This window comes from Bombyx mori, chromosome 1 (genome assembly GCF_030269925.1).
Source record: "Bombyx mori chromosome 1, ASM3026992v2".
In the NCBI taxonomy this organism is placed as follows: Eukaryota; Metazoa; Arthropoda; class Insecta; order Lepidoptera; family Bombycidae; genus Bombyx; species Bombyx mori.
In genome coordinates, this window is record NC_085107.1 from 19841198 (window position 1) to 19860179 (window position 18982).

Genomic DNA, 18982 nt, shown 5'->3' on the forward strand with positions numbered 1-18982 from the left:
AGTCAAGATTATGCTAGCTTCACCGGATTTCTTACAGTTTAAACTTTATAACTTTATAAAATATATTTTTTATAACTTTACTAAGACTTACTAATCATTTTTCAAAATACGACGTTGGCAGCTATGGAAATATAAGAAATCGATTGCCATACTGAAAAAAAGACAAATTTTATCAAACGTCAATTTAATATACGTCAATTCAATTTAATTTCTACTTCTAGTTTTACACTTGTTCTGTTAGTGTGTTATGTGTTTAGTTTTGTATTTTTAAAATTTTTTAAAACTATGACCGTGGCTTTTAATACTAATTTAAAGTAATAAAAAAATGTTTTAAATAAATCTAAGGTTAGTCCATAAAATATCTTATTAACATTTAGAATATTTGATTTTAATAAAATACCGTGCTGTTTTTGTAAATAAATCGTAAGTCCTTTGCAATTTATTCACGAACTAGATTTGATATCCATTCTACATCTGCCACATATATGCCCAGTGGAAATAAAGTGGGCGTTTGATTTTCCATGTTATTACTTCGGATAAGTCAAGAGACATAACTTTCCGGTATTTTAATTAAATTCAACCAGTATTTCAAGAGTAGAGTCGTTCAATTATCATAATATGGTAATGGGTACTTAGATTTTGTAACATCAAATATAAACAAGTTATTATTAATAAAAATTAATCTGACTCTTTCGTTTTTAATTTGAACTGGAACAGTAACAATATACAACTTTTATTTTTATCAACAAATTCCGAAATTATCATTTATAAATTGAAACATTGAAAATATTTAATAGTAAAAAACATATCTTTCTAATTAAAAATTCAGACTAATAAACTACTTAATATGTATATTACTACTAAAGTATATTAACTTTGTAACTATATTTTAAAAATTATACAAAAATTCACACATCTTTTTTTTTTATTTATTGCTTAGATGGTTGGATGAGCTCACAGCTGGTGTTAAGTGATTACTGGAGTCTATAGACATTTACAACGTAAATGCGCCACTGACCTTGAGATATAAGTTCTAAGGTCTCAGTATAGTTACAACGGCTGCCTCACACTTCAAGCCGAAACGCATTACTGCTTCACGGCAGAAATAGGCGGGGTGGTGGTACCTGCCCGTGCGGACTCATGAGAGGTCCTACCACCAGTGATATTTGTACGAATTAGTAAAACATAATAGTATATATAATTTTAATCATAAAAATCAAGTAGGTAAATAATAAAAAATGTTTAATGTAAACCAAAATTTAATAAAGGAACAAAGAGGTAGGTAATAGACAAAATTAAATTATTATTACCATATTGCTATACAGGTTTCTATTTTATTGCTGCTGGGGCAATGTCTCTCTATCTTTACTTATCATGGTAACAAGTCATAAAAATCAAATCATTAAAATAATTTATAAATATAGATAATTATTTGTGACTATCTGCTTCTGGTAAAACTTGACAATTGTTGATAATTTAGTAAAGATTTTTAGTCTACCTAGGACCATAAATAAAATATAACAAGAAGAACATTAGTTTCAGTAAATTGATGTATCTTTTATAGCAGTAGTTAAAGCTTAGTGTGTGCCCAATAAAGGACAGAACGAAAGGTTGATTTGAAAAAAATATTTGCAGTTACACAAGCATGGAGAGGTTTCCTTTGAAGTCGTCAGTAACAAAAACAGGAATGACTTATCAATCAGTTTACAAAAAGGTAAGGATTATACTATTGAAATTTAAGTTATCCCATTCTTCCATCTGCTTTGTATTTGGAATAAAAATATAAATGTTACACTTGATAGAAAATGCAATTAACTGAATACCAAGTGGTTTACTGGTACTTTTACTGAATTAGATTAGAATAGAATAGAATTATAATAGAAAGAGTTAATTGAAGTAATAATGTTGATTTCTATTACTAAGCACCTGGATTGTGTAACTCTGCCTTCTTTCGTTTTTAATGTATGTTTTTCTCTTGGATTCGTCTTTCCTAGAATATTCTAGATATTCCAGCGCCTTAATAACAGAAAGGCAAAGTAGAAGGCACCAGACCGAGTGGAAGGTTGTCCATGCAATGGACTGACCAAGTCATGTCGGAAGTTGGCGGTTGTTTACATTAGTGTACCAGGCTCACCACAAACTGGGAGAAGTGGCGATTACTCATGAGGCGCATAACATCTGCCCACAGCAATAATACTGAATGACAATCATGACCACTCTCACAAGAATGATATGACAAAGAAAATAACAAATCGAAATAATGACTTCAGTGCACTCTGTAGGGCAATGGTGACCTACATGACAGTCAAAGGGTTAATATCACCTGTGTTATGTTTTATTCTTATATCTGTTGATGTTCTTATCTATATTACTGATATTTGAATGCTTTTGCCAGCTGACCAAACAATATAAAAGTCCTGTTAGGAATGGGTGACTATAAAGTTAGGTGTTATGCACTATGCTCTCACTGTTTGTCAATACATAGCTGCGGCCATAAGTTCAGGTTGATTTTGAAAGATCCTAAATATTATGAACGAAGCTTAGACATATGATAAACAAAGCTCTTTGACACAATTATCATTTTGTTGAAGGGTGGCATACTTTGTTGTGTGAAAAAGCCTGAATTTGTGCCAACTAAGTGTCATTTGTGAGAAGTGCTACTTTTCTTCTTTCATCTGAAGAAAGCAATCGAAGAAAGCGCATCTGAAGCGCATCTCGATTTCCGAAAAGTTTACTTACGACAATGCTGCTCTAAGCGGAGCAAAGCCCCGTGATTTGTTCTGTCACTACAAAATCGGGGTTGTCGATGTTCACGATCATCCGCGTGAACGAAAGCCAAGGTCTGGCTGATCAATAGTCCTGCTCATATAAAAAGATCAAAGGATGGCTTAATTCGTGGATAGCCTCAAAATACGACACTTCAAAAGTCAGTTTATTCAAACTCTGCCAGAAAGATGGGAAGAGTTGTGGCTATTAATGGGCAACACTTTGGATTATTTAATAGATTATGACCGGAATATTATTATTCGCCAATAGATGTCCGGAAGAGTCATAAAGTTGATTATCGATAAAGTTGATTATTGAAAACACGTATAACCACATTTTCTGAAAATAAATCGTAGCTAGATCGACTTATCGCCCCAGAAATCCCCTGTTGAAAAATTTTATGAAAATCGTTAGAGCCGTTTCCGACATTCAGATTATATATATAAATATACAAGAATTGCTCGTTTAAAGGTATAAGATTTGTAAGCCTTTATTCACAAGGAAATGCATATAAAAAAAACAGCAAGAACTTAGTTGCGGACTTTTATATGAGTGTTTTTGCAGTTGTTGCCAGGAAGATTTAGAGTTTAATATATTTTTAGTCTGGAGAATTAATTAATTATCGTTCTGTATTTATTTATTATTTAAGAAAATAAGAAAATAAAATTAGAAATGAATCAAAAGAAAAACCTACGACTTTGTTTTAAGTTTACATGGTCGCTTTTTAGTTAGTATTTTAAAATCCGACTTAAAAAACTAATTAAAAAATGTCCAATGTAGCCAGGATGGTGGGGAGACACAGGTCTTCAAGTTTTATAGGGTTCAACTCTGACACCCCGTCTGTCGCCCCCAAGCGTTTAGACGGAAGTTTGATTATTTTCTCTTGATCCAAAACAAAACAAACAAGTTCACAACATATATATCAAATAAAAAAAAATAAAAAAAGTATTGTGATAAATGGAAACATTTAAACACAATCAACTGAACGATTAGCTTGTTCCCATACCTTAACTAACATAGCATGTTTTTGATATGTGTTTATAAACAGCCTGAACAATTGCAACTCCCTTTCAACTAAATTAGTCAACTTTTTTTATTTATTTATTGCTTAGATGAGTGGACGAGCTCACAGCCCACCTGATGATAAGTGGTTTCTGGAGCCCATAGACATCTACAACGTAAATGCGCCACCCACATTGAGATATAAATATACTCTTACACAACTTAAAATTCTGGCTGGGTAGGGTACAAGATGACCCGATGGAGTGTCACCACTGTGACTGCGACGAGGACACGGTCGAGCACACGCTCGCACATTGCCCCGCATGGTTAGGGCATCGCCGTGTCCTCGTCTAGCAAATAGGACCAGACTTGTTGCTGTCGCCCGTCGTGGCTACGAAGCTCGGCAGCGATGAGTCCTGGAAGGCGATGCTCGACTTTTCCGAGTCCACCATTTCGCAGAAGGAGGCGGCGGAACGAGAGAGGGAGAGCTTATCCCTCTCCGCACCTATCCGTCGCCGCCGAGCCGGGAGCCGGAGTAGGACTTTTGCCCGACTCCGGCCGCTGTAGGAGGCGACCTCCCCCCCGGTGAAGGTTACGGGGCGACCAGAGGGGGAGAGACCGTGCGGCGTGTCACCTGCGCTCTAGCGCGCTTCAAGGCAGCAGTTCCACGGAATTGTTGTGTGGGAGCAACCGGTTGGCAGTGTATCGCGTTCCGACCTGGCAGGCTGGGTCTGGTCCAGCGGGGTATTTCGGAACACCAGCTGCACCGCCTGGGGCGGCCCGTCGGGCTGCAGTACCGAGACGGCCGACGTAGAGACGACGGGTGAGAGAGTGCAGGGAGAGCCGTTTGGTGGGTAGGGCCCTTAAACATCCTTGGACTCGTGGTCTGCTCTCAATACCTGCAGACTGTCAAGTCCCACATACATCGCGCGGCCCCTAGGCGCGGAAGCCTCACAGGAGGTTCGGCCTCCTACCCGAAAAAAAAAGGTACAAGTGGACTGCACCTCGTAATAACCTCGTTATATCCGGCACAATCTGATTTAAAGCAGCACTGACTGATCGTTTCGCGACAGGAAATCGATTAATAAAACCGTTAGGATTTCATTTCGAAATACGGATCGAGTCCTTCCCATACTAATTTCTACTTCTGTTGATACGGTCTTGTCGTTTTCATCAATTAAACCGGGCTATTATCTCTAGTATGTTTATAAAACCATAATATTATATAGTTATCGTGGTTGTTTCGTATTATCGTGCATAATAATACAATTGACTGTGAAAAGTCTTTTTAATAAATTATTAAAATGGATAATAAAACGAATCGATTTTCAAATACCTATATCTCTCGAATTGGGCTCCTTGAAATTTTAGTGTCATTAGGCTACCTTTACTGTCGGTTGGTCTGCACATTTGTGCACAAAAATAGTTTCAAAGAGCCGTTTGAATACAACCTTGTATTCTGGACATAAAAAATATATTCGCTTTTCTACGCACACTCGCCATTAGAGATCCTCAAAAACAGTAGGTTAAACTAATGCTCATTGTTACTGAAAAAAGTGAGACGTGAAATAAAATTGAATTTTCATTATTAACGCAGAAGACATTTAAAAAAAATTATTGCTTAGATGGGTGGACGAACTCACGGCCCACCTGTTGTTAAGTGGTTACCGGAGCCCATAGATATCTACAACGTAAATTCCGCCACTTACCTTGAGATATGAGTTGTAAGGTCTCAGTATAGTTACAACGGCTGCCCCACCCTTCAAACCGAAACGCATTAATGCTTCACGACAGAAATAGGCAGTTTGGTGGTGCCTACCCGTGCGGACTCACAAGAGGTCCTACCAACAGTAAAATACAGTATACATAATATGTTGTTATAATAATATACTTAAGTTGTATTCAAATACTTTTGTCTTAGCAATAAATTAAGTATTAAAGGTTTATTTTTTTAGTAAAATCATCTTGTGTAAATGTAACAGGGTCTTTGATTTTATGTGTCGTCGAGATATACAATTTTGGGAGTTTGCATAGTGCAACACCTACATACGTATCCAGCACCAATCCAACTGTCCCCCTCTACTCTGCGCGGTACCCATTATTGATTTTTCCCTTCATATCAAACGACGGCGTCGTGACTAGCACACAAGCGCATCGAAAACATTGAATTCGAAATAGATCTTTCTAGATTATAATTCATGAGTTATGTGGTGCTTGTGAGTACGAGTGGTGTTCGTAGATTACAACCGAAATGATAATCTTAAAATAAATGACGTAAGTGCATTCTTTATGTTATGAAATGCGCAATGTATTGTTGCATTAACCAATATAAGCTATGGGAACAGATTTAGAGGGTGAAAATAAGCTATTCGAAATGTACTATAAAAAAACCCACATCCATTTTTTTTTTGGTAATAAATATGTTAAAAATAAGTTCATGTATGTTATAAAAATTGTTGAAATTCCGGTCCGTTTCTACAAGTCCACAATATTTCGGTAGCCAATGATATTAATTATTTTACCATTCTAAATAGATAGATTAGTTCGGTCTGCGCGTGTTACACGTGAACTCATGAGCTATGGTATTTACTAATGCCCAGCAATGCACTGCTATTTCATTCATCAATGCGATTCAAATATATACAGCTAAAAAGGGGCGTGTATCCGATATTCAAGTACATTTTTTTGTTCACGATGTTCAAAAGTGATGACTAGTGGCCACGTCCAAGCTGTGTTTTCACCTAAAAGCAGACATTAAATTACTATTTTATGTTGAAAGTTGATTAATGAAGATTTTCTGGGCGTCAGACACACTGGTACACATTACAACAGTGTGCTCGGTCTTCGGATCACCTCATGCATTTCTTGCCGGTCAACCCTTGTCAAAATTTAAAACAGTGGTTGATTACATGAAAAAAGGTCGTTTTTTCATACAATACAATCAGGAAGAAAGCTGTAAACTTTGGCTTTAATCGACTTTTCGACGAATCACTCAATGAAAATAATATGTTATTGTTGTCCTTTACATTTCGACGAACACTAAGCTCCTCTCAGTCGACTTTAGCTATTTGATTCTGTAAATGTAAATTATTTCTCATATTTACCGTTGGTTTTATTCTTCAGTAAAGATAAATTATGAACAATCCTTTTTCGAGGTATGCGAGACATGTTAATCTATCGTCGTAACTGAAATAATAATGCGTTCGATTTAATTACTAGCAGGGAGTTTTATTTCGCGTATTCACGCGATTATTCTTCGGCAATTCTAAGATTTTTCGGAAAATAATATCTAAATATGTATAAAATAGTTAGTATATTAGTGGAAACTTGAATAACCCGTACGGATCAAGTGGAGCAAACAGTGATAAAGAGACGACGAGAATTAGCTTATCTTACTCTGTACATAAAATTATACAAAACCTGACGCTCGTTTTGGTCTGAACCTTATTGAACAAGATCGTTGAATGAAAATCGTATAATATTATATAAATGAAATGAAAAATCTTATTACCTCAAACGTTGAGTGAGATTTCTTTTAAAAAAAATGTTCACCACGATCATAGCCAATCTACCAAAACAAAATTGTTCATAGTTTACAGAGCGCACATTTTTTAAGAGTAGTTATAGCGAAATTCGCTATGCGGTTTCGGTGTTTCAAAACTGTTTCAAACCTATTTAAAAACACGTACTGTATTTGAGTATTAAATCTTAATTTATTTTCGATATTAATGAACATTCACGACGTCATTCAACTGTTCCGCTATTCAATTTCGTTTCTAATAATCAGATCTAATAATATTTTACACAATCGAGCATACGAATTGTGTAACACAAGGTGCAATATTGAATGTCATCGTCCAATATTGCATACTATGTTATCTTACGACGCATAGTATAGAACTACATAAAGAATTAAAGTAATTCAATTGCGACACCTATGCGTCACTACATAACAACAATTGGCTAAGAGATAATAGTTATTTGCGTTAATTCCTAGGGCGCAAACACTGCGAATGGGCGTGGTGCTCATAGCGGTGAGGATGAAATGGTAGATATCACGCCGGGCCTCCAGCAAGCGGCGGACGGCGTCACCACACCCACAAGCCACGGAACCTTCCAGATCTACGAACAAGGAAGCCGAAATTCCGCGAGCAGCACTCATTGTACGTATCAATGTATATCCAGTAAAACTGTTTGACTGAAACTTCAAACTTATCATTAATTTCTAGCAACTCGACAACTTGTTACCCTCTAATTTTGAAAAGTCGAGTGGAAGAGTTACGAAAGCTATGAATAGAATGAAATGTTCGATGTGTAATAATAATTATGGTCCATTTATAAGTTTCATTCATTCCTGAAACGCTTAGCGACACACGGTCCATTGATAATAAAATGTTATTATATTTATTACAAATGCTCAATTAACGTAATTAATGTCGTGTTCGAGATAAAATAATCGTTGTTACTAGAATTAACGTAACAGTAATATTTACAAAAATATATTTCCATATTTATAAACGCTTCTACGTCCCTATGACCGTTCATTTTATGAGAAAAAAGAAATGTGAAAAACATTAAATGACAAAAAAGGAAAAATTAATATTATTTCCTTGTGAATGGGAGAGTTTGATTGCCACTGCAGGCAGACAAACAAAATGTCCATCTGAAAGTAAGTACTTCCATCCACATTAGCAATAACATGATCGTAGCCAACCGCTGCCTACTACCGATGACTCTCTTCAAACCGCGTTCGAAGAAGTAGTAGTACTTAGCGCTTTATATAGTATAGGTAAACTGCTTCGGTGAGGGGCGGTGCCATGGTGAAAAGGAATTATCTCGAACAAGTCTTCAGAGCATTCTCTATGAAACATACGGGTTGTAACATAGAGGTAACCAGAGTCTTCCTGTAGACCCAGAGGTATCTTTGTTGACGCTATAGAGATGCGATACAAAGACGTTAGCGCTAATGTCAGCTCAGGGGCCATGTTTTTTAAACCACTGCGGGGATGCAATTTTAACCAATCAATTTATGGATTTCGAGGAGCTGGATCGCAGTTTGGTTGTTTGGGTCCCTCCCTCGTTGGAAAATCGAGCTGGAGCGAAAAGCTTGGCGAGAAAGTGAGCTTTCACCTTCGAACTGTACGCCAAACTTTCATCGGCCTTCTTCAGTAATGGGAGCACCAAGAACAGCAAAACCTTCTGCAGCCTTGGTCAGGGACCAAAAAGATTGACTCTCAATGCATATAGTTTTGTAGTCGCTCCCAAATTCTGGCGGTGTGTTCCGAAATTGTCTGGGCAATAACCTCGTTATTGGACTTGGAAGTGGTGTTAAACGTCCGTCTTCAAAAATTCCCCAGCATAATCTCCTTCAAATTGAAGCTTAGTTTTTCAATAATAATTACCGAAGTTCATTAAAGTAACTCCTTTTTATCATATGGGAAAGAATGAATTCATAATCGGCGTAGGTATGCCCTGAGGTGTTCAGATGTTTACCCAATAAAAACCAGTCTCCTTTTTCTGTGTAATTTCAAAGGGTCACGTTAAAAATCAAACATAACTTCTGTCATTCTAATTAGTATGAAATTTCGGACCAACGCCCAAAAACCCTACCCTTGGAAGACGGAGATACCGGAATGAAGTTTCGCCAGGATCAGATCACGTATTTATTTTATTTATTTTATTTTATTTATTTTATTTCGGCGCGCATCGCGGTACCGTAAGTTTCGTGTAGTCGGTGTGGTGGAGCTCGATGGGGTTTAGTCGTTCTGCGGGGCAAGTGCTTCGCGCGCCTTTTTCAAGGCGTAGTCTCCTGTGAGAAATTGGGGGAGGTGAAGGACCTCGGTCCTTCTCTTCTCCCCTTCTTCCTCTCAGGAGGCGCCGGAGTCCGACATAACCCGGTCCGTTACCCCCCTCGACCGGGTATCCGTAAATGGATTCCCCAGCGTTAAAAAAAAAAAAAAAGGATCAGATCACGTGGGGTGTATTTGGAGAGAGGCCTTTGTATGTCCAACAGTAAAATAGGCTGTTATTGATACTGGACCGATTCATACCTTAGATAGCATCAGTAGAATATGTGGCACTATGCACATAAACTGTCCCAAACAGGCCGGCTCGCTTCACAGTTTACAATCCCATCAAAACTTCGCAATCAATATGTTGCGAATGGCCATCCCTGTCGCCGCCGATTGCTGTCAGCAACTCTTTGAATCTGCGTAGGCGTTGGCACGTTTTTGAACAGGTCTCAAGGTGTGTATCATTGTTTAAACTTCATCAAGAAGCAGAGTTACAGAGAATCAAAATGTCAAAGTAATGCCCATATGTGAGGTAATTCAAGCAGTCTCATTTTGACCTACTACTTTAGACACTTTAGAAACTTAATGTTAATCCAATCTAAGGGAAGCAGCCTATTTTGAACCAATATAACTATAAAGAAAAATCATAACGTTCTATTCAACTTAGTTATGCTCAAAGATCGATCCAAATACAACGCAGAAAACTTCTTATCTATATTTTAAAATTTGAGACAGTACAGTTTTTTTTATTATGGAACATTTTCTACATCTACCCTTTCTGTACAACCTGTGGTTGCCAACTTTTGCGTGGTTTTTATGTATAGAATTGCTGTTTAACAAACAAAGAAAATAAAATATGAATGAGTAATGCAATAATAAAAATGGCTTTAATGAAAGCTGCTCTGTAATATTACGTTATTGATTTCCCTAGTCAGTAGATTCGCGGTAAGTGGTTATTACCTCGAAGATCCTTTGCTCAAGGGGAGGGACAAGTAATTGAACGCTACTTTTACCTGTACTATCTTTCATTTCTATATTTATAGAGATATATGTAGTCGAAGCGACCCTAATGCTACTTTTTCTTTCGTGAGTATTTTACTTCTAAACACGTTTTTTGGACATCCATGAGGCTTCAATTTATATGAGTGTCCGCTCAATGGTCGAAATACCATAATCACCTAATGATTGTCAGTGACACCATTGACAATAAAAGATTATATATTTTCCAAGATGTATGCTATGTTTAACATTTTTATTTTTATTTCCTAATTAACATTTCGAGTGAAAAAAAAACTCATATTCCAAATGTATTTTATTGATAGCACGTGAGTCATTAGCTATTTAAAAAAGAACATGGGAAAGGAGAAAATCGTCTTTAACTTTTTTATATTTTACGTAAACTAGGAATTCCGTGTCTTAGGGCCAGGATTTATTTCTTGAACTCTCCGAGGATAATGGTGAACTCTGTTTTGGTCACGCCGCCGCCCCACCCCGTACTCCACTTGTTCGTGACCACCAAAATTTTAGTGTTAAAAATGTTCACAACCAACTAAAATAAATTCAATTACAATACTTTTTACTACTACTACATTTACTACTACATTTATATATATATAACTAGCTGACTCGGCAGACTTCATAGTGCCTCAATCGATAAATAAAAGACCTAAACTTTTGTATAAAATAAACATAACATAAACAAAAGGAATCCGTCCGACGGGGGACACATCAAAAGGAAAAAAATGTTATTTTTATTGAATTTCGAGCATTTTCATATTTATCTACCTTTTAAACCTTCTCTGGACTTCCACAAATAATTCAAGACCCAAATTAGCCAAATCGGTCCATCCGTTCTCGAGTTTTAGCGAGACTGACGAACAGAAATAATTTTTTATAAATATAGATATGATATTTAATAATTAAAAAAAAAACGCGAACACACATATTATACTGACCAATGTTTTTTTTCTGCATTGCAAGCATACATTGCTCAGTTTTTCGGATCGTCGACAGGTACGTTATCAATGCAACGAATACGAGTGCAGATTGGATAATTCAGTACTTCCTATTATATTATTGTAACGTCCTTCACATGTCTGAGAATAGATGGCACTCTATTATGCACATCTCAGAGAATAGGTATTATCCAATCACGACTCTGTAGTTGTGAACATTGTAGATTTGTGATATTGTAGTATGAGTAATTCATTTACGTGAGTTAGTTTTTAATAATAGTACACAGCATCATGCACAGTTGGCAATGTTTATGCGTACCTAAACTTTAGTGACTTAGACTCGCCTCGTTGGTCAAGAATTTACTGACTCTGCCCAATACGATGGCGATGCTGTTGTCCATGACCTACAGTGAAAACTCATCAAATGCTGTGTGTACCTTTGAAGGTACGGGCTTTGAAGCGTTCTCAAGTACTATCCTATAGCCCATCTAATTATGTAAAACAGTAGTCTTCTACAATTTCAATGATAACAATCAAAATAAATATTAAGAAATATTATAAACATTGTATATTATATTTCAGCAAAATTTAGACAACAACAGTCCGTAAAAATATAGGTAGAGCTAAAGCCGTAAAGAGTTAAAGTTACTTATGGAAACTTACATATATGTTTTGAATTTCATAAATTGCGTAAGTGTTACTTAGAAGAGTGCCCAATCGTCTAATCACTAATAGAAAGTACATGTAATGCATTTAGGCCGATAAGATTTTTGTAGATAACGATACTGATACATCCGAATATCGATAAGATACACGTTCAGTTCACTTTTAGTTTTTGATGAAAACAGTGTTTTAAACATTCAAATGGAAAGTTCAGAGAGTGGAAGTGAAAGGGAGCCACTCGTTCCAGACGATGTAGGTAAAATTGCTTATTTTTATAAATCTATATTGGTCTAGACGCGTCGACAGGCTCTCCGCCCGTTTGGTGTAATGTGTAAGTTTTTCGTTTTATAGAGTTTCAAGTCGGTACTGAAGAAAATTTCGCTGCAAAAATTTTGGCTTACTATAAATTATAATATGCACTATTAGCGGATATATTTTTTTATTAAATAAACCTACCAATGAACTAATTATCTAATAATCTAAGGCGTTATCAAATAAGAAAAAAAAAATTACAATAAATAAGAATTCATAGCAAATGCGCATTGATGAGAAAAGTATAACTTTCATGCATTTAATCAGGCTTTAATATCGGGTATGATCGTACGACAATGATAGTAAAATAAGTTGCACAACTATGTTTTTGTAATAATAGGAAGTGGAAAGTCTATCACGCTATCACGTGATGGCTTCGCGTCGTCGGTTTGTTGCCAACTAGCAGTAACGACAAGTTTTCTTAAAATCAACGCGGTTTGTGTATGATATTAAAAAAATAATGTGTACCATACTTTTAAAGTTTGAAAATCACTCACTTCGTGCGAATAATGAGACAAAAATTAAGGAGTTTAATCTGATAATATTAAATTACTGAATATAATACAAAAGTACAATGTGTACAGTAAGTAATAGAAATAATATACTTGTAACTATAATAGTATAGTAACTATAATAGTATAGTAACTATAATAGTTACAAGTGTTACAAACGAAACCACAATTAAAGTAAGTTTAAATTTAATTCCAAGACTAGCTTACAGAGTTCGTTAAAAGTATAATAAATTTGTAATTAAAGAGTTGAATGTGGGGGTCAAAAAACAAGAACCCTGTGAGATCCAGGACTAGAAGTAATTTAAACTCATGATGGATTTCAAATCGAGAGTTGATCGATCGTTTCTACGGTAGGTATTCGAAAAGAAAACATACATGAAAAAAATGGTACTGTGATACCAAAAAGCATCAGTTCAGCAAATGAAAAAGTAGATTGCTGAGCTGATTTTCAGCTGAAGCCTCGAGTGAGATTATTATTGTAACACAGTAGACGTAATATCTATAAGTTTGTGATTCATTGGCTCGACCTCCTCCTCATTAACTTCGATATTTATGAAATTATTGCGGTTCACTGATATTCATTATCGTTTACATTGTATTCAATTACTAGCAATAATTAAATGTTAATTTTATCGGTCGGCATGCTTGTTTGACTTTCTGCGCTGATTGCACTCAGATGATGTTTTTTGTAGATTCAATTGATATTAACGATCTACAATGAAAAATAGAAAGGAATAAATGTATTTTTTACTCCCGAAATGATTGAACGAGCTGACGGCTAGTAGAAGTAGTGTTATGTGGTTACCGGAGCCCCAGACAGTGATAGCCGCTCACGAAAGGTTCATCGATTGTAATGTATAACAGCTGTCCCACCTTTCCAGCTGAATGACGCGGCTAAATACACAGGATGGGAGTATTTACCCATGCGGGCTTACAATACGCCCTACAATCAGTATTAATGCTTCACAAATTTGTGGGTTTCAATTTACACGCTGTCATTGTTTTATCGCTGAAGTATTTAACACGTGTGAAGTTCGGGTTTCTTTCAATTCGGAACCCCGCAGGTGCGTTTGGAATACTAAAGACGTATTGTTTGATACGAGCAAACCAGGCATCTGTTTTTTTAGCAGTAGAAATCAGAAAAAATGATATCGATTCAATCTCGATTGTATTTTCCTCATTTAAATACTTTGTACAGTATTTGATTCAATTGTAATTCAGAGGATCAACTTCGTAATATGTTCCGTTGTAATTGTGTATTAACAAGAGGAAATCTTAAGGTTTCTAATAAAAAAAATATATATTTAAAAGTCATTTGCATAGCTAGACGTCATGATCTGACTGATGTATAGCTTGAAACTCTCTAGAAAATAAGAGATATAAGATTAATAATTTAAAATATGGGTAATTCATTAATATTTGACAGCAATAGTGGTTCAAGTGATTGCTTGAATTGAATTAACGTCTCTGACTATCATATTAATATGTTTTGTTGTTAGTGTCCGGTTCCTATTACCGTCAGTTAATCTAGTAATTTCTGAAGGCATTCTAAATACTGTTCTTTTTGATTCTGTAAATATTCCATTTAATTAAAAAAAAAGTTTAGTCAACATCCCTGTTAATACTACTAGTAAATATGTAATATATTACATTATTATATATTACCTTAATATCTTAACAGTTAGTCATTAAATTCAGAACAGTATTCCTACATTGATTAGTAGATTTTTATGAAGTACCGATAGCAACACGACTAATCATGACTACAGAGTAGTGGTGGTACAGATTAACCAACCTATCCTAGTTTGACAGTCTGACGGTCGACGACGGCGACAGTCCGCCGCGACTCTACGTCAATCCGAAATCGTAATAAAATGTTTTTATCAGTTTACAACTTGTGATTGTGTACAATAAAACAGACGATTTCTTTTGTTTTAATGTTGTCAGTGTCCTTAACAACAAAGCTATAGAACTGTGATATTATTTTTAGGTTTTCAAACATAATTTATCCGTGGTTTTTGCCTTGTTCATTTATTTACAGTGGATAGCAGCGTGTGATTATTTTAATGATTAATTATATTCATTTCTAAAATAAATTCTTTCAGGGGACACAATTATGTTCTCAGGAATGCAAGGTTGGTATAAATAATTTTTTATATAAAGAGTATAATGTAGAATAAAGACTAGTTATTTCTAGAGTGTACGAAATTACGAAATTAACTTCAGTTGGACGTGTCACATTCATTATTTTTGATCACGTGATATTTAGAATACAAGAAATTACCTTTAAATTCAATAAGAATACTTTTAGAATAATGAATTGTCTTTTTTTATTAATAAAGACTAATGTATTCTTATATTATTATGGTATTGTAAAATATGTTATTGGATTGTAAAAAAGAAACAAAAGTTAGTCAACAATTTTTTTTAAATTTCATCACTTTAAAGAAAATATATATCCTAATAATTTGATTTTGGTCTTCAATAGTTATATCAATCAGTTTTATATTTAAATAAAATACTTCTCAAGCTTTCCCAATACATATATTTGATAGACATAATTTTACAAACATAATCATAAAGAAAATACTGAATTCACAATCATGTATGCTATGAAATATGTAGTATAAAATAATATACAAACTAATACTATTCATCATTGTCATAGAATTAATAAATGATACAAAACTACATTTTAGATTAGGCAATAATTTTCCTTTTGTGTTTGTACTTTGTGCAAATTATAAGTACATTTATAAAACAAAAACTGTAAACTTTACAGTTATTGATTAAAAGAAAGAATAATATACTCCTAATATGAGATTCTAAATGGCTAATAATAATAATAATATGTATCTGTGTAGGTGATGATGATATTCCTGGAATTGGACAATATGAAGATTTCCATACTATTGATTGGCAAAGAGATATTGCGAGAGATCGCATGCGACATAGATATATTGTGAAGAAGAGGCAGGACTCAATATGGGATTTAATCAAAGTATGTACATGAAGATATTTAATTGATAAGTTGATCCAATAAAGTGAGCCTAAAACCATTTGTTGTAATTGGTTACATGAAATATGTATTAAATATTAAACCAATAATACTGACATAAGATGCAAAGTAATCTAAAATTGTAATAAAAATTAAACACACTTTCTTCACACACATTGCTATATCACATTGTCAGATAAACTATTAAACTGTTTAATGAGTATTAATTAATTTAATTAAATATTTAAACTATAATAAAAATATTTAATATATTTAAACATTTTTCATGTAGGGTGCCCATGATGCCTGGTCTGGATGGGTTTGTGTATTGCTTGTGGGAGTAGCAACTGGGATAGTGGCAGGAGTAATTGACATTGGTGCCTCATGGATGACAGATCTCAAATTTGGAATTTGTCCAGCTGCATTTTGGTTTAATCGAGAACAATGCTGCTGGTCAGACACAAATACTACATTCGACAGTGGGAATTGCTCACAGGTTAGTTATAGTAAACTATTTAAAAAAAGTTTATTTTAATTTATATTCTGTTAAGTATTAATATAGTTTAAATTTAAATTGTTCAATATTAACTATATAAATGTATAGTAAAAGATACCAAAGAGATTCCTAAAGATCTACTGATAAATTGTAAATGAAATATTTAGAACTTTGTTGCAGTGCTGATTGATTCAAAATTTATTGTATTCTTTTTTATTTCTTTTTTAAATTATAATTCTTGGAGATTTGATTTATATTATACTATATGTTCTTCCTTTGTCGTGGAAGTTGTTCCTGAATATTTGTTTAGTACAGCCTCAGTTGTATTGTTTGATACGAATGCAACAGGCGTCTGGTTCTTTAGGCCACAATGACTTCAAACTTTAACTAAAACTACTTGAATAGACTCATCTTGCATGTATTACTTCATAATAAAATCATAAGTAATTGAAACTTCTGAGAGTATAAAATGATAATAATAGCCTAACGAAAACTGAATACTAGTCTATTATGTTTGCTCTGGTTATTGCGGGTCATAGACTTATTTAAAAGTTATTTTGACTATTTTATATATATTTAAGCTTAAAACACTTTCGTATCGTGAATACAGTTTGAGTATCGTAGATATTATTGTTAAGTTTTATGTGTAATCTTCTATGTACGTATATGTTATTTAATTTCTTAGTAATGTTTTGTTCCACAGTGGCTCACCTGGCCTCAAGTTTTTGGCGACCGAGGTGATGGTGCTGGAGCTTACATCATCAGTTATCTCTTTTATATATTATGGGCTTTGATATTCGCTGCACTTTCAGCGTCGCTCGTAAGAATGTTCGCGCCCTATGCATGTGGCTCTGGTGAGATATTACTATTACTAGTTTCAAAAAGTCGACCGTAATCATTGATACTTCAAGATTTAAATTGATTTTATGTCAGAAAAATGTATTTATTTGTTTTTGTATTGCTATTTTGAAATTTGTTATCAATATAAATTTTATCTTCTACAAAAAAGTATATATTGGTGGACAAACAGAGGAAAAATGGTTTCTAACTGTTTTGCTTCATATTATTTTATTTATAAACATAATATAATATGTAACTCAACTCCATGTAATAATTGCAAAATTAAGATGAGTAATTAAGTCAATTATTGCTATCAGATTAACATAATCCTATCCTCCTGTGCAAAACACCTGGTGGAAAGTGGTCTTCGTCGCCCATGGACATCAGCCACACCAGATTCGCAGCAGCTACATTTACTCTGAGCACTTGTACACTAACTGGCAAGCAACTAAAAACGTGGTGTTATACCCACCCGTTATCTCCTGTCTTGAGTATGATTAGCGGTGCGACACCATAACCCTCTTACCGTGGCCGTTGCTAATTACATTTCCGACCCAAGCGACGGGGCAACACAAATCCGCTCTTGTCGGAAACATGCCTAGTTGGATCCCCCAGATCCACTCTCTGTGCTCTTAGGATTTCCAAGCATCGGCCACCGTCATCGTTGAACTTTTTGATTACGACGAGCGAACTAGCCCATAGACACAGCCCACTGAGCTTCTCGCCGGACCTTAGTGGGTCCCAATTCCGATCTGGTTGTAGACTCTACGAAGCACTGCTCTTGCATTATTGTTAGCAAATTCTCTCAGGTTGAACCCGTGGTTTCACCTAGCTATCTGGGCGTAGCTGAAATTGCCTCTTAGGCTACCAGCGAATAAGTAGGAGAAAAAAAAATTGATAGCAATGTTCAATTTTATGATTACTGTTTCTATCACCAGGTATCCCCGAAATTAAGACCATACTAAGTGGTTTCATTATCCGAGGCTACCTCGGCAAGTGGACCCTTATCATCAAAGTGGTAGGACTCATACTGTCTGTGTCATCGGGACTGTCTTTGGGGAAGGAAGGACCTATGGTGCACATTGCCAGCTGCCTTGGTAAGATTATAATTTTATGAACAACCGACGCCGGATCTCAGTTTCGCTCGGCTGAATCCGGATATTGTGCTGAAAACACGTTACAGTAGGCAATTGTATACGTATTATTTATAATAAATTTTATAAACTAAGCTTCAATATTGAATTTTATACATTTCTCTTCGAAAGTGATGCATTTCCTAAATCCTAAAAATAATAATATTGACATGAAATATTGATTGCAAATCATAAAAATATTGAATTTCGTGCTGCCAACTTTGAAAATATGTGGTTTCTACATAATCATTCATCCTTTATTTTATTCCATTAGGAATGAAATTTCAAAAAAATCCCTTCGTGGATGTTTATAACAGAACAAGCCTTAATTAATAAAGCTTAAACATGCAGCCCCAGCGGCGGCGGCGGCTTTGTAATGTTGAATCACTCAGGATAAGTGATTATATAAGAATACTAGTTTAAAAACAACGTTTTTGTAGCAGGCTTTATTAAAAAACAGAAAGCTTTTGTTTTTAAGTACAAAAAAACAACAATTTATCGTAAGTATGAGTA

General features: G+C 34.9%; 1 protein-coding gene and 1 long non-coding RNA gene across 9 annotated transcripts in view; one reads left to right on the forward strand and one right to left on the reverse strand.

Moving 5' to 3' along the window:
* Window positions 1-191: 191 nt before the first annotated feature.
* LOC101743586 (H(+)/Cl(-) exchange transporter 3) overlaps window positions 192-18982 on the forward strand; it is a 33267-nt gene continuing 14476 nt past the window's right edge. Inside the window, exons 1-9 of one of the 8 annotated variants that reach the window (XM_021347143.3) lie at window positions 192-345; window positions 1636-1714; window positions 7766-7931; window positions 11541-11573; window positions 15108-15137; window positions 15867-16003; window positions 16293-16496; window positions 17200-17350; window positions 18275-18433. In XM_021347143.3, the coding sequence (XP_021202818.1) occupies window positions 1646-1714; window positions 7766-7931; window positions 11541-11573; window positions 15108-15137; window positions 15867-16003; window positions 16293-16496; window positions 17200-17350; window positions 18275-18433 (949 nt within the window). In that variant the 5' untranslated portion in view covers window positions 192-345; window positions 1636-1645. Of the gene's footprint in view, window positions 346-1635; window positions 1715-7765; window positions 7932-11540; window positions 11574-12316; window positions 12435-14759; window positions 14869-14896; window positions 14993-15107; window positions 15138-15866; window positions 16004-16292; window positions 16497-17199; window positions 17351-18274; window positions 18434-18982 lie in introns of those variants that run through there. The other 7 variants (XM_004924882.5, XM_012689371.4, XM_062670923.1 and 4 more) reach the window with 7 other exon arrangements.
* On the reverse strand, window positions 10858-11601 carry LOC105841452 (uncharacterized). Its single transcript, XR_001139580.4, has 3 exons — window positions 11516-11601; window positions 11346-11430; window positions 10858-11061 (listed from the first exon to the last, which is right to left on the reverse strand). It is a non-coding gene; the product is annotated as an uncharacterized LOC105841452 (long non-coding RNA).